This window comes from Perissodus microlepis, chromosome 7 (assembly GCF_051167445.1).
Source record: "Perissodus microlepis isolate ML-2025 ecotype Zambia chromosome 7, ASM5116744v1, whole genome shotgun sequence".
NCBI classification, from domain to species: Eukaryota; Metazoa; Chordata; class Actinopteri; order Cichliformes; family Cichlidae; genus Perissodus; species Perissodus microlepis.
This window is the reverse complement of record NC_140467.1, coordinates 14,871,679-14,886,208: the sequence shown is the minus strand read 5'-3', so window position 1 is coordinate 14,886,208 and position 14,530 is coordinate 14,871,679. Positions and strand designations below refer to the sequence as shown.

Here is a 14,530-nt window from a genome sequence, read left to right as displayed (position 1 = left end):
ATGGTGTGTGAAGATTTTTATTTTAAAAAAACCTCAAACAGGAAAATTGTGTCACTTTACCTTCCAACACAACAACGACCTTGAGCATAGGTCGCTCCTGGTGAAGAACTACCTACAGAAGACCAAAGTGAACGTTGCTGACTGGCCCACACAAAGCCCTGAATTGTATCCCACTGAAAATCTGTGGGGTGAACTGAAGACCAGAGTCCCTGCCAGACAGAAGACCATCACATCTGAAGGAGCTTGAGAGATTTGCCAAAAAAGAATTGATTGCTCAAGATTTGCTTGTGAGACTTAGTGAAAACTACAACAAATGACTCCAGGCTGTTATCCAGCAAAAAGGATACACAACTGACTGTTGGCAATAGGGAAGCTAATAATTTTGACCATGGTAGTTTCGTTTTTTCCTAAATAATTTTATTTCTATGTGTGAAGCAGTAACCATCCAAAATAAAACTAGGTTGTCTGTGTTTAAGATTCTTTGCTTTGTTTAACAGCATATAGGAAATACTCTTTTTTTAAAAACAACAACAACAACAACAACAACAAAACAAACAAAAACAAACATGGGGATGGGGGGCACTAATTATCTTGTATAACACTAAACCTTTTCATGCTGTTAAATGGTTCGTTTAAGCAAAAGTCACAACTATGACTCCATCTGTACTGGTGCGAAAATAAATATAAAATAATGTAAATATATTTATGTACGTATGCGGTGTCACAGCTGTCAAAACGCTGCTAAGAGTCTATGTGCGCTACACAGGTTTATATAAAGCTAACTCTCCAGCCCTTTGTTGTTGTTCTCACGCTAATATGCGAGATCCGTACAGCCGATTCGACTGCGCGGTCGCATTCCGCCCCGACTTCCCCTCTGCCAGCGGCCTGGTGGTTTGAGATGAGTAGAAGATGTCGGTTTCGGGGCTGAAGGCCGAACTGAAGTTTTTGGAGTCAATCTTTGACCCAAACCACGAACGATTCAGAATAATAGACTGGAAACCCGATGAACTCAGTTGCCAATTCAACGTAACAGGGGAGAAGCTGCTGATCATCCACTGCAACATCACGGTGAGTCCAGGCCAGCTCTGCGCACAAGCTAACCCAGCGTCTGACTATCGACTGAAACCAAATCGGTCCGCGGAAGGCACCGTGTTTACAAATTAACTACGAATAAAGTGTTCGCTTTCATTTATAAACTGTGGCAGGCCATTAAAATCCGAGTAACCCCGTGGATTAAAGTGGACGACACACGAACAGTGTTATGTTCACTTTGAAAAATTATACAATAAAACGTCGATTAGTAACGACGCTGCGGTTGCTTTTGCTAGCTTGTTAACTGAAACTAACATTAATGCTAGCTTGTTTTTGTTTGCCAAATTAACTGCGTTACTGTTGAAAGTAGTGCAACGGCTAACTTTATCACTTATGGCCTATATCTAGTTCAATTTAAACTTAATTTAGTTAGGTCATAGGAGGGCTTTCACTACACCCCAGCTGCTTTCAAGCAGTATTTTACTGTGTACGTGTGTTTTTAAACAGACATAGCGTCGAGGTCCCGTACATGGCTTTAATTGACGTGAAATAGAAGCGGTTTAATGGAATGCTGTTCGGTCGTCCTTTCTGCCTTTTTCAGTAAGTAGACTGATCCCTCTGACGAACTTACTGGCATACATTAAAGCGGTTACGTTAGTGGCTTCTTTATCTCGACACTAAAACCTGACGAAAGCGACGCAATGTACATGTGAAATGTACGTGACAATATTGCTTTTTTGACCAGCTGTTAACGTCAGCGGAACTGTATATTTTTTAGTAACGCAGCCCCCCCTCCCCCCAAAAAAAGAAACGAAACAGGGGCCTAGTATTTATACGCGTTTCACAGCCCGCTCCAATACATTAGCGATTAAAATCAAATTCAAACTTGCGCAAAGCGAACATTCCCAGCCATCACAAAATGTAGATGAAGGTAGGTGTAATCTATTAACAACTGAGGCTCTTTCTTTTCGCTTGGCACTTGTTTTTCTTGGTTCAGGTAAGCAGATGATGAATCTTCCTGACAACCTGACCACATCCTCCTCCTCTCAGCAGAAGCATGCACACACACAGTTACACTTATGCGCATTTTGAGGACGCGCGAGTGCTTGTTGAAACGCTCCGAATACCTTGCCATATTGAGATTAAACCTCACTGTCTGTGTCCTTTTGAGTCAGCCCATGCTAAAGGAAAACTAGATTACACTCAGGTATATTGCATTCTTCCTGTTCAGAGGGGTAGCTGTGAGTTAAATGTGGCCCCATGCTGTGAACATGGTCATGTTGGATATCATTGGGTATGATTTGAAGCAGATTGCCACGAAGAGATCAGAGCTATGGAGTGATTTTTTTTTTTTTTTTTTTTTTAAACATTATTATTATTTTTTATTTTTACATAGCTAGGATTATGCCAAAGCCCATTAGGTTTACATTGATCATTGATCATGTTGTGCACAAACACTAATGTCACCAGAAACTGGGCAGCATTTATACCAGTGCTTCATTCTTCTCCTGAACTGCATTCTTCTCTGCTCAGACAGAAACCTCCACATTAGTGCTGGTTTAGGAGTAGAAGAAATCAAAACTGGAGGCATCTCCCTCTGTATAATTTGTTAATCTTTGAGCTCCTATACTGCTATATCATTGAAAAGGTGGTACAAGTTGTCACAGCCATACATTCATGTCTACCAGCTTTGCCACCAATGTAGATGTACAAGCAGCCTAAATGACAAAGCATGGCTTGAGGCACCACTGTTTGCAAGGGTGACAATACCAATTATAATTGCCCCTTTAGACTGCAGTCTAGGGCCCAGTTTTCACCACTTAAGTTTGCTTCAGAAAGATGAGACTTTGAAGGAAAATAACACAAGAAAACTGCTTCCTTTGCATCCTCCTTCTAAGCAAGCATTGATGCAGAGGTTTTGTCTGAGTGGTGACCTCCATCAATCAGGAGAAGATTTCTAGTCTGATGTACTGCAATGACATCACACTGGTTACAGCTACAACTACACATGTTTCTTTTCCAGCTATTTATTTATGAGTGACTTATGTATGTGTATATATATGTATATATTGTACTATTCTTAGTTAGCGTATTGTCTGTCTTGTCTTAATGTTGGTTTATAATGGAGCACTGTAACAAAAAATAATTTCCCCCAGGGATTAATAAAGTATTCTGATTCTAACAGTAGGTGCGCACGGCTACCAATGTGGTGAGCACAAATAAAGCTTAAGGCTACGTAAGCAGCACATTCACAGTGTTATGCTAGCATCTAAGTTGGCAGACAGCCACAAAATATCTGATTAAAATAGTTGGAAAAACTGGCACGGCTGATACTTAAAAGATATTTAAGCCAAGTCTTCCAAGGATTAGAAAAGCAAAGAGACATTTAATTCAAATCACGACAACAGTCGCCTCAAGGGGCTGTATATTTTAAGGTAGACCCTACAATAATACATACACCGAGAAACCCAACAATCGTATGACTTCCTATGAGAAAGTGTTTTGGCGACAGTGGGAAGGAAAAAGTTTGTTTTAACAGGAAGAAACCTCCAGCTGAACCAGGTTCAGGGAGGGGTGGCCATCTTCCACGACTGGTTGGTATGAAGGGAGGAAGACGGGTCAAAGCATAAACCAAATGTTCTGTCTCGTGAAACATAGGAGAGCACCCACTGATGCTGTTATTCTCGCTGGTATTATTTAAAGACAAGTGCACATTATTTACCATGTACACGTAGAGCCATCATGTGAACGTAACAGATTTAGACAAATAGACTTCACTTTTCAGACCCAAATCAGATGCCTGGACCATCTTTTGTACTGTCTGTAGTTCCAGCCCTCTCCTGTTGTCATGAGTTTTGGGTTGCGACTGGGAGAACAAGGTCACAAATAAAAGGGGTTGATCGGTTTCCATCATATGGTGGCTGAGCTCAGTGTTATAGACTGGGTAAGAATGTCAGATATCCAGTGGGAGCACAGAGTAGAGTCCCTCTTGCTTCACTTTTAAAGGAGCCAACTGAGATGGTTCTGGTATCTGGCCAGAATACCTCCTTAACACCTACCTTTGGAGGTTTTCTGGGCACTGGCAACTAGGAGGAGACCCTGGGTCAAAACCAGAACACTCAGGTTATTTATCCCTGGGTACTGGGATGGAGTGGGTGTCCTCAAGGAGTAACTGGAGTAAAAAGATGTTTGAAATATAATGTTAAGGGTTACAGCTTCTGTGACCTGACCTTAGATAAGCTTGAAATTAGATGGATGAAATTATAGATGGCTTTATCCTAGACAGTCACACATACTGGTACACTTGACTGCTGGAGTTGCAGGCAATGATTTATAGGAAGTAGGAAGTGTCTTACAAACACAAAGGTGTTTTTTTTCTAGACTTCTCTGCAAAAAGTCTTTTATTTTCCACTTGTTTCAGCAGTCTTTCTCTAAAAATTCCTTGCCATTGTACTCTGTCCTTGATAAATTGTTTAAATACCTGCAGAGACTGACCCTCTAGCTCGCCCATTATGTACCACACACTCCAGCTTTCAAAAAGGGGGCCACTGTGTGCAAGTATAAAATAAACTTTACAGCATTTTTCTTGAATGAGAGTCAGAGTTCACAGTTAGACAGAAGAATAAATGTTAAAATGTGTAACAACAGCCCAAATCTCATGACACTTAGTTATCGAAGGCGTAAAATAGGAGCAGGAACTCGGAAATTGATGACATTTTGTGTAAAAGATCAGTTTATCAGCTGAAATCTAGTATGGAGATTAGTAAGAAGTTGAAAGGCACGTATTATTGAGTTACACTAACACTACACTGTGCTGATAATAAAGGCATCGTAATTACCAGTTCACCAGTTTCTGACTTGTAAAGAGCATTCACGTCAGCATCCAAGTCATGGTTACAATTAGATGCCCAGTTTACACAGTGTAGTTTACAGTTTGTGGCACCGTGTGTTTAACTCCTCCCCACAGTGGATGAGAGATCTTATGCCAGGTTTGATTGGAGGTTGTAAATACTATAATATTTTTCATCTGTGGCGCATGCATGTATCAGGCACTCAGTCAGATCCTATTTTAAACACGAGTTTGGCTTTTTGGCCATCACCATCTTTGTTGTTTGAAAGCAGGCATTATGATTGAGGGATGTTTCTGACTCAGTTAATCAGCATGATTACTCAGACTCTGGAAAACCAGCAGATTTATTAACCTTTAAAACGAGAAGAAAAATTGGTCTTGAACTTTAATTATCATGCATTTGATTATATTGCCTTATTAATCATTGAAATAATAAAATAAGCCATAACCTTTTTTTTTAATGTATATAATCTGACACGGAACTAAAACTACCAATCGAGACAAACATTTTTTTTTTTTTTTAAATTGGGATCTTGAATCAGTTGAAAAGTAGGGAAGTTTTCTCAGACTTCAGTGCAGTCATTTTAACATGAATACTGCACAGTCATTGCTGTATAAAATATGCAGTATGTTTTCTCTCAACATCTTTCTTAACTTTCTGAAAAACCCAATCAAAAATAAAACATCTCTTATTAATATATACATGGTTCTCTCTTCTTCTGTGTGCAGTATTTTCTTCCCTTGGTCTTTTTACATTACCAAAACTTTACATAGTACTACCATATGTGTCTAAATGCTTGTTTGAATACGTTTCCTGCTAAGCACAGCAGTTGAAAACTGGACTTTTACTTATGACTTTAAAAGCTGTATTAAGACCTAATTGAAATGTCAAAGGAGCACTTAACCACTTCTCTCTCGTGCTCGAGTTGCTTTCGCTCTTCAGCTTGTAGGAGGCTAATTTTGTGCAATGGGTGGCTGTGTGGGCTAAGGCTTTTGGTTTGAAGTCACTTGTAACTCTGAAACGAACTTTATTACCCTTTATGTTAATCAGATTTCTAACCCAGGGTGACATTTTTGTTTCTTAAAAGCAGTGGTTTTCTCTGTACAATTCAGGTGCATTCTGTTGACTGTAAAGCCATCAGCACTTGAGCATGATTCTTATTGCTGCTGTTGCAGGAATCCTATCCCTCAACGTCACCAATATGGTTTGTCGACTCTGATGATCCCAGTCTGGCTGAAGTGTTGGAGCGCCTAGAAGATGTGAGGAAAGGCAGCACATTGGTAAGATGGTTAATATGGCTCTTGCTCCACATAGGATGCTTTGCTACATTAGGAAAATGTAATTTAATATTATTATTGACAGTTTATCTTCTCGATGTTTCTTACAGCTTCTACAGCAGTTGAAGCGCCTTATTTGTGATCTCTGTCGTCTTTACAACCTGCCACAACATCCAGATGTAGAAATGCTGGACCAGCCTCTGCCAGCTGGCCCGATCACCCAAGACAGAAAAGTAAGCTCAGTAAATAAGAGTAAAGCTCAAGAGTCTTTCGTTGACCTTAGCTACTCACTGTTTTTCAATTTCCAACCTTTTACAGCACGGGTTATCAGGTGACGTAACGTCTGAAGAGGAAGAAGAAGATGAAATGGGAGAGGTATCCAAATATGATCCATTGATTGATCGTCAATTTGTTTAATATCTTTGGGTTTTTTTTTTCTCTTTTCTGAACAAATGTATGTGTTCTGCCAGCAGGATATTGATCTAGACCAAGACCTGGACCATTACGAAATGAAAGAAGAGGAGCCGGTGGATGGAAAAAAGTCAGAAGATGAAGGGATAGAAAAAGAAAATCTGGCTATCTTGGAGAAAATCCGTAAAAATCAGAGACAAGATCACTTGAATGTAAGATTTCCATCTGTCACATTTTTAATCAAACCTTAATCTCAGTTAATATTTTTGGCTTTTGGAGATTATGAATGCACAATCACGATGAGATAATTAGTCTTTTGTATGAATTTCTACTAGAAAATAATTTTAATTATGATTTGTTTATTTTTTGGGCGCGGCATAATTGACAGACTCAATATGAGTCTGTCAATTATAAAGGGAAGAAGTTGTACATTCTCATGCAACCTACCAGTTTAACAGCAACCTCCAACACTCAGTCCAAAAATGTAGCAGTCCAAGAAAATTGTGCAAAATCTGAAAACCTCTGGTATGCTTCCTGTTTGTCCAGTTGTTTAACCGTCAGTTATTTTATGTTGCAGGGTGCAGTCTCTGGCTCAGTGCAAGCCTCAGACCGCCTAATGAAGGAACTCAGGGAGATCTACAGGTCACAGAGTTACAAGACAGGTGAATACAAGGAACCATTACTCAATGCTTGTGGCTTGCATTGTATTTAATGTTTTTTTTCAGAAGCTTTAAGTGAAGCTCTTTGTGTGTTTGTGACTCATTTCACAGGTATTTATTCAGTCGAACTAGTCAATGACAGCCTTTATGAATGGCATGTGAAGTTAAGGACGTAAGTTCTTATTCTGAGTGTATTTTTATTCTATTTATACTTCCAACTTTGAAAATTATGCTTTTATTTGACCTTTTTTGTTGCTGTTTGTTACAGGGTAGACCCAGATAGTCCATTACATAGTGACTTGCAGGTCTTAAAAGAAAAGGAAGGAGTGGATTACATTTTGCTCAATTTCTCTTATAAAGTGAGTCCTATGGAAGTAATTGTCAACAGCTTTTATTTATTTATTTTTTATAGTATAGGGCTGTCTTAAGGCAGTTTTTTTCTTCTTCTCTACAACAGGATAATTTTCCCTTTGACCCACCTTTTGTACGGGTTGTCTCGCCTGTGCTCTCTGGAGGGTGAGTGTGCAGTAGTGTTCCCAGCCCAAATTACATACAACATCATATGCATCTTATGAATGTTACTGCCCAGAATATGCTTTATGATTTGCTTGACAACTTCAAATGGTTTCTTCTGTTATTAAAAAATAACACCCCACTGTTTAGACTAAACAAATATGTAAATTCCTGCTGTATTGCAGCCTTAAGATTGTTTAAGCCGTTTTATAGGTGGTGTTTAAAATAATAACTTTAAAAAAAAAAACCTCATAATAATAATAATAATAATAATAATAATAATACATTTTATTTATCGTGCCTTTTAAAGACGCTCAAGGTCACTTTACATTAGTACAAAAAAAACCATAAAACATAAGGTAAATGAAAAATAAAGTATAAAAGCTAAACAAGGTACAAATGGACTATGACGGAATCATGATGAAGGGTATGAAATTTTGAATAGATGGGTTTTAAGACGCGATTTAAAAGTGGAGAGAGAGTTTGGAATGCACTTCCACCACATCTCTGAACTGTGAAGTCTCTGGGCAAAACAACTAAAGGGTCTGAGTCCCATGAAAGTCAGGCGAGCAGGTGGAACAGACAGAAGGGAAACTGAAGAAGAGCAAGGTGTATTAGGGGGTGAGTACGTATGGAAAGGATCAAATAAATATGGGGGAGCAAGGTTAAGAAGCACTTTGAAAGTAAGAAGCAGGATCTTGAAATGGACACGGAGGTGAACTGGAAATCAATGGAACGGTTTAAGAACAGGTGTTCTATGTTCAGTAGATCTAATTCGGAATATAATACGAGCGGCTTTATTTTGAACTAACTGCAATTTATGGAGAGATTTGAGGTAGACCATAGAGAAGAGAATTACAAAAATCTAAGCGAGATGTGACAAGAGCATTGACAAGTATGGCGGTACTGTTTGGAGTGAGTGAAGGGTGAAGGCAGTTAATATTACGAAGATGAAAACGGGAAGACCGAACTTAAACAGGATAAAACAAAGGAAGTCGGAAGTATAAATTTAAAACAAAAGTTGAATTACAGGTGCTTAATAAGGAGTTTGATAATATAATATATATAATACTCTAAAGAGTTAAGTAAAAATAAAAAAAATTGTGTGTGTGTCAAGTGGTTCAATAAAGCAAATGTTACATGAAATTAAGTGGTTTAGGATTTCTTTTATTTATTTATTTATTTATTTATTTATTTTTAAAAAGATACAGTGGCTTAGGTTGCATTGTGTTAGGTACAGGGTAGAAATAACCTATTATCATAGAACAGGAGATTCTCTGCTAGAGAGAAGTCCTGTTGTAAATAAGTATGGTATGACTTGTGAAGATTCACTGTATCTATGCTTATGGCAGTAGAGGTGAAGCAGTTAAAATTTAATTTAAAAGGAATTATAAAGCACACGCCATTGCCATGCATCACTGTACTATACTTACTTTCAAGGCTTCTGATAATTTTAGCAAATTAAAAAAGAAAATTCTGGAGAGCAAGAAAAATACTTTTTTTTTTTTTTTTTTTTTTTGAAAAGATTAATACTCTTTCGCTCAATGACACATTTGTGAATCTTTTTTTTTCAGTTATGTTTTAGGGGGAGGAGCATTGTGCATGGAACTTCTCACAAAACAGGTATGCAAATGGGATAAATAAAATAATAATTATGACTAACAACAGGAACTGATTCATTTCAATTTGCGTTTGTTAGGGCTGGAGCAGTGCCTATTCCATAGAATCTGTCATTATGCAGATAAATGCAACTCTGGTTAAAGGAAAAGCCAGGGTGCAGTTTGGAGCCAATAAGGTAACACATTTGATGAACTGGTGTGATGTTTGTTTGTTTTGTTTTTAAATGAACTTTGTTTCAGTAATGAAAACAAGTAAAATAAATGGTTCATCCTGTAGAGCAAACTGCTTCTGCATATTAACATGTTGCCTTTTGTCTTTCAGAACCAGTACAATCTTGCCAGAGCACAACAGTCATACAAATCCCTGGTTCAGATTCATGAAAAGAATGGTAAGGAAAGAGTGGAATGAATTACTGACGCTCAATGAACACACAATGGGAACATCATGATCCTTAGCTAAAGGTCCCCATACACTGATGCATGTATACAGTCTACTTTCATATAAATGTAAACATGAGCAAGCTTTTCTTACTGGGAAATTAAAATTTATAGGCAAAAGTGTTAAAAAATTAACCTTTTTACAAACAAAATTCATACTAGTCCCACTGTTTTTCACACAAATTACAATTTGAGTATTATGTTTTTACTAATGGCATTTCCATTAGCTTTAAGCATACTTCCACATATGTAAAATACCACTGCATTTTTGTACTGTACTTCCTTAAAGGTTATAAGTGCACGTTTTATTTGCATGTAGCACATATACACCCTGTTTCTCTTGGTTTAAAATGGCCTTTTGTTTTTTTGGGTACTGCAGTCATTTGTGGGTCATCGATGTGACGTAGTATTTAGTATTCATGCATGAACGCATTTATGTATGAATATTTTATAAATTTGTGTCACGTATCTGAATCATATTTTGTGCCTAAATAATTTCTGTATAAAACAATTTATTCAGTTCATGACAAAAGTTGAGTCTCTAAAATATTTTAAGTAAAACTATTAAATAATAAAAGCTATTAGGTAAGAAAGATCTGAGATTGCACTCCTTACTTTCACAGCTATTACCAGTTTAAATAGGGTTTTACTTGGACACCAATGTTGACCTTTGTTTTTGGTAGCAATAGCATAAACATATCACTTTTTTATGACATACACTGGTCATACCATCTGCCATGAAAAGTGTACCAGCCTAGATGTATTTTATTTTAAATATTTTACCATTTAAAGAGATGGTCTTCTGTTCATTTAAACGAACAGTTGGACCATGTGACATTTACAGGTTTTAGATAACTTTTAAAAATTCATATTTGAAGGCACTACAAATGTATTCAAACTAAAAGTTTTATAAAAAAAAACAAACTAATTCATTTAACAGAAATGATACGCTCGTGCACAGAAATAGGTCACATCAATGACCCACATGCAGGATGAACTGTGCACTCTTCTTTCACCACATCTGTGTTACAGTTCTAGTTGTTTGAAACTGCATTTATATCAGGGTTTTGTGTGTTCGTGTACAATATGCAGTGTTAATGAATTCCACTTTAACATGGCTTCTTTAAATAACTGCGTTTGTCTTTCTGTTCCTTCAGGTTGGTACACACCACCTAAAGAGGATGGATAAGGAGCTTCTACCACTATGCACCGGGAACATGTCTTTGAGTCGTCTTGCTTTCTTTGGAATATTTTCCCTCTCTGACTTACTGGGAATATATCATCGTTCTCACGGAAACCATCTTGTTGGCTCATTTGACAAGTATTCCCGTCACCTCGCTCCAGGAAAGACTTTATTCCGGTCTCACTTTGCTTCTCCCCCTCAGTGTTTTAGTGAGGAGGATTATGTGAGGTTATCACTAGTTCTGTTTTCTAAATATGCTCATTTGTCTTTTGAAAACAAACAAAAAAAAAACAAAAAAAAACTTTTCTCCCTTGAAATTTGGGGAAATGCTTTTTCTTCAGCTGCTTTGACAAAGCGGGCTTCACAGTCCATTACCCCTCATTTAGTGGGAATTTTAAAGGAAGATTGATACAGAAGCAGAACCTCCTCACAACTGCTTTTGTTTCGTTCGTTTCTTTTTCTTTTTTCTTTTTTTTTTTTTCTTTTTTGGAAATTAACTGGTACATAAATGCAAACATTGTTCTAGAAATATTATTTGGCATTTTTTTTAAATTATTATTTGGGTATCCTAGACAACAAATGATACGATTCCATATTTTGTAAGCTTATCTTAAATTTGAGATTACCTACTACTCACTGTTTTTTGTTTTTTTTGTTTTTTTGCACTTGCTTTTTAGAATGTGTGAAGAACATCGGGTCAAGCAGAAACAAAATGCTGCAGTGTTGTGAACAAGTCAACTTGCAGTTAATTAGAAAATAAGGCCGATAGGTATGAAATACATCAGAATTTCCATATTGTATATCTTATAGTGAGAGGATACATAAGATTGGAAGTTCTAACCCCTCTTGGGTCCTCTTGCCTTATTTATGTTAAAGGCTGCAAGTGCTTTTTTTTTTTTTTTTTTTTTTTTTTTTTTTTTTTTTAAATAGCTGTAGAGGTTGATGGCTAGTTGGATGCTGACAATGAAGCCCTCTGTGTGTAAAGTTAACAGCACGTTGTACAGAAGCCCCCTATTCAGCCGCTGATCTAAAAAGCTGGGTTTGATTTGATTGCAGTCATTTCATCCAGCAGATCTGCTGGAGTGGACTTTATTGAGGAAATAAATTAAGGTTTTTTGGATGTTTCTTTGTTCTCCTTTTTTAAAAAAAAAATTTAATTTTAAAGCAAACTTGTCATATCATCCTCGCATAAATTTGTTGTAGTGTTTTGTTTGTTTGTTTTGTTTTTCGTTCCCCTCCCTGCCCATTTAAAATTTGCCGCCCTGTCACTCGACATGACTTGGAGCTAAATGTCCATTATCTGTAGGGCTTCCTCTGCCATTACAATATAGCACAGGTGTGTTTTAGTGTTGCTTGTGGAAAAGGATGATTTAGTAGTGTGATTATAAAACTGTACATTCGAACTTTGACCTTGCAATATCCTGTAGTACACACAGAGTGCTGCTGTTCCCCAAATTACAGGACACACGTTGTATCTATCAATCTGTTGGCTCTTTTGCAGTTTATTTGCTAACACTGTCTGCAAAAGTACATTTGAATGGCAACTCAGGTAACAAACAATACTTAGGAGGGGGATCGGTACATGTCCATGTTGAGCTGCGGGTGACTTTCTGGGTTTAATTAGTGCTCAGTTTCAGTAATGTTTTGACATACTTGCCCACTGATGAACTGAACTTTAAAACACAGGTCGCAAGCAATTTACATAGCGAGTGCTGGATTGCAAGGAGCATGTTGACCAGTCTGTGTAATTGCTCTCACTGATTTTTTTTTTTTTTTTTGGATTTTTTTTATTTTTATTTATTTATTTGTTTCCACCCCCACCCCCTTCTCCCCAGAAAGGTGTCATATCGTGAATAATTTCTGATCAGAATTTCTTTTTTGTTCTCAGCACACTGCTTACATCAGACCTGTGACAACAGGATGTATCTGTGGGTGGAGGTTATTAATATCTTTTATCAAGACACTTTCACCAATGATGGGGACCCGTGTGGTCGGGTGTAGAGAGGAGGTGCACATTAAACCCTCTGTTACAGACCCTTTATCCACATGTGTGACTGCCTCCCTTCAAAATGCAAAAGCTCGGGTCACAGCAGATACTGAGATGATTCAAGTTTGACGGTCATGCAATGGTAATTGGGCGCTTCTCTAACTGGACTGTGTGTCATTTATCTCAATTCATTTTCTGGCACCAACAAGTCTGACACTCTTGGCTCATTTTGGGTTTCTTGTTGTTGTTGTTTTTTTGTTTTTTTTTTCCATTTGAAGAAATTTTGACCATGTACAGTAATTTGTAAACTTGCATCAAGTTTATGAATAAAGAATTTTAAGATTATCACTGGTATTCGTGTGTCGCATTGGAGTCGTAAAGTTTTTTTTTTAATTGTTTTAATTTACATTTTAGTGAGTAGCAAATTTTTAGTTTTTGTTTCTCTTGAATATCAAATATATTTTTTCATAATTTAAAGTTGATGATTAGGTGGCAGTTGTAATGTGTGTTAAGTAATTTACACAATTTTATTATGTAGTTACATATTTACAATGTAGTGTAATAATTTATGTACTTAAAAGAAAAATAGTTAAAATGAGGTAAAGCACATTCAGAGTAAGGTAACTCTTTTATCTGGTTTTATCTCAAGTGCAATAATTAGTAGTGATGTTAAAGTTTAGTTTCAGAGTTCCCTGGTTTTACATTGTTCTTATTGCCAAGCGTGGAAAATGTATTCAAATACTTAAATAGAACTAAAATTGTACAAATTGAATATTTGACTCAAAATTTGGCATAGGTGTAAATAACTACATGAATACAAAACCTTTGGGAATTTGTTTCTGTTGCTTATTTAGCAAATATTTGTACTCAAGTGAGTTTAAAAACATTACTACAAAGGATTGATATCCTTTAAGGCTGTAGTTCATTGGAATAATTGGGCAAATACTTAATCTCTTAGAGCCGTGTTTAGGAATCCATAAATTCTTTTTACACCTCCAGGAAATTAAGGAAACACTTAAAATATACATTTGCTCTTAATGAATGAAATATTCAAGATGAAAATCTTTACTGGTAAGCATGGATGCAGTATCAATTGTTGAGAATGAAATGATATCATGGTCAGTGTAAACCCTTTCAGCAGCTTGTTGAGGGCTGGATTCAAAACCACAACAAAAAGCAGAGTTAAAAGTTCAAATTACAGGCTGATGCAGCTCATTTAGTACTCATTACTGTTTACAGCCCCCACTTGCATGTGCACTCCCAACATCTGGGAACACTCGTGAAGTGATGGTGGATGGTATGCTGGGAATCTTCCCCCAGACTTGGATAAAGTCATGGATGGGCCTGGGGAACGTGATGGGTGAGGCCACCATCAGATCCGAGGGTTTTAGCCTGGTACTGCTGGTTGGAACATGGAGGTTTATGGTATCCTTCAAGAATATGCCTTGAAGGATCATGCTGGATGATGTTGCTGGTAGCGTAATTTTGACCACGCTGTGTCCAGACCCTTTCACATCTGTCACATGTGCTCAGGGCTCACATGGCGCTTCACTGGCAGAT

At 37.2% G+C, this 14,530-nt stretch overlaps 1 protein-coding gene across 3 annotated transcripts; it reads left to right on the top strand.

The window, feature by feature from the left end:
* The first annotated feature begins 798 nt into the window (after window positions 1-798).
* Window positions 799-13,315, top strand: LOC146382799 (ubiquitin-conjugating enzyme E2 Q2-like). Of its 3 annotated transcripts, none has more exons than XM_084933724.1 (13): window positions 801-1,068; window positions 6,059-6,163; window positions 6,271-6,393; window positions 6,479-6,535; window positions 6,634-6,783; window positions 7,149-7,233; window positions 7,342-7,402; window positions 7,499-7,589; window positions 7,688-7,746; window positions 9,318-9,366; window positions 9,443-9,538; window positions 9,685-9,751; window positions 10,958-13,315. In XM_084933724.1, exons 1-13 carry the CDS (start codon window positions 910-912, stop codon window positions 10,987-10,989), a joined length of 1,134 nt encoding a protein of 377 aa, XP_084789850.1. In that variant the 5' UTR covers window positions 801-909; the 3' UTR covers window positions 10,990-13,315. The 3 variants fall into 3 exon arrangements, with proteins under 3 accessions (XP_084789851.1, XP_084789850.1, XP_084789849.1); XM_084933723.1 differs by having other exon boundaries at window positions 6,631-6,783; XM_084933725.1 differs by lacking the exons at window positions 9,685-9,751; window positions 10,958-13,315 and having other exon boundaries at window positions 799-1,068; window positions 6,631-6,783; window positions 9,318-9,498.
* The last annotated feature ends 1,215 nt before the right edge of the window (window positions 13,316-14,530 follow it).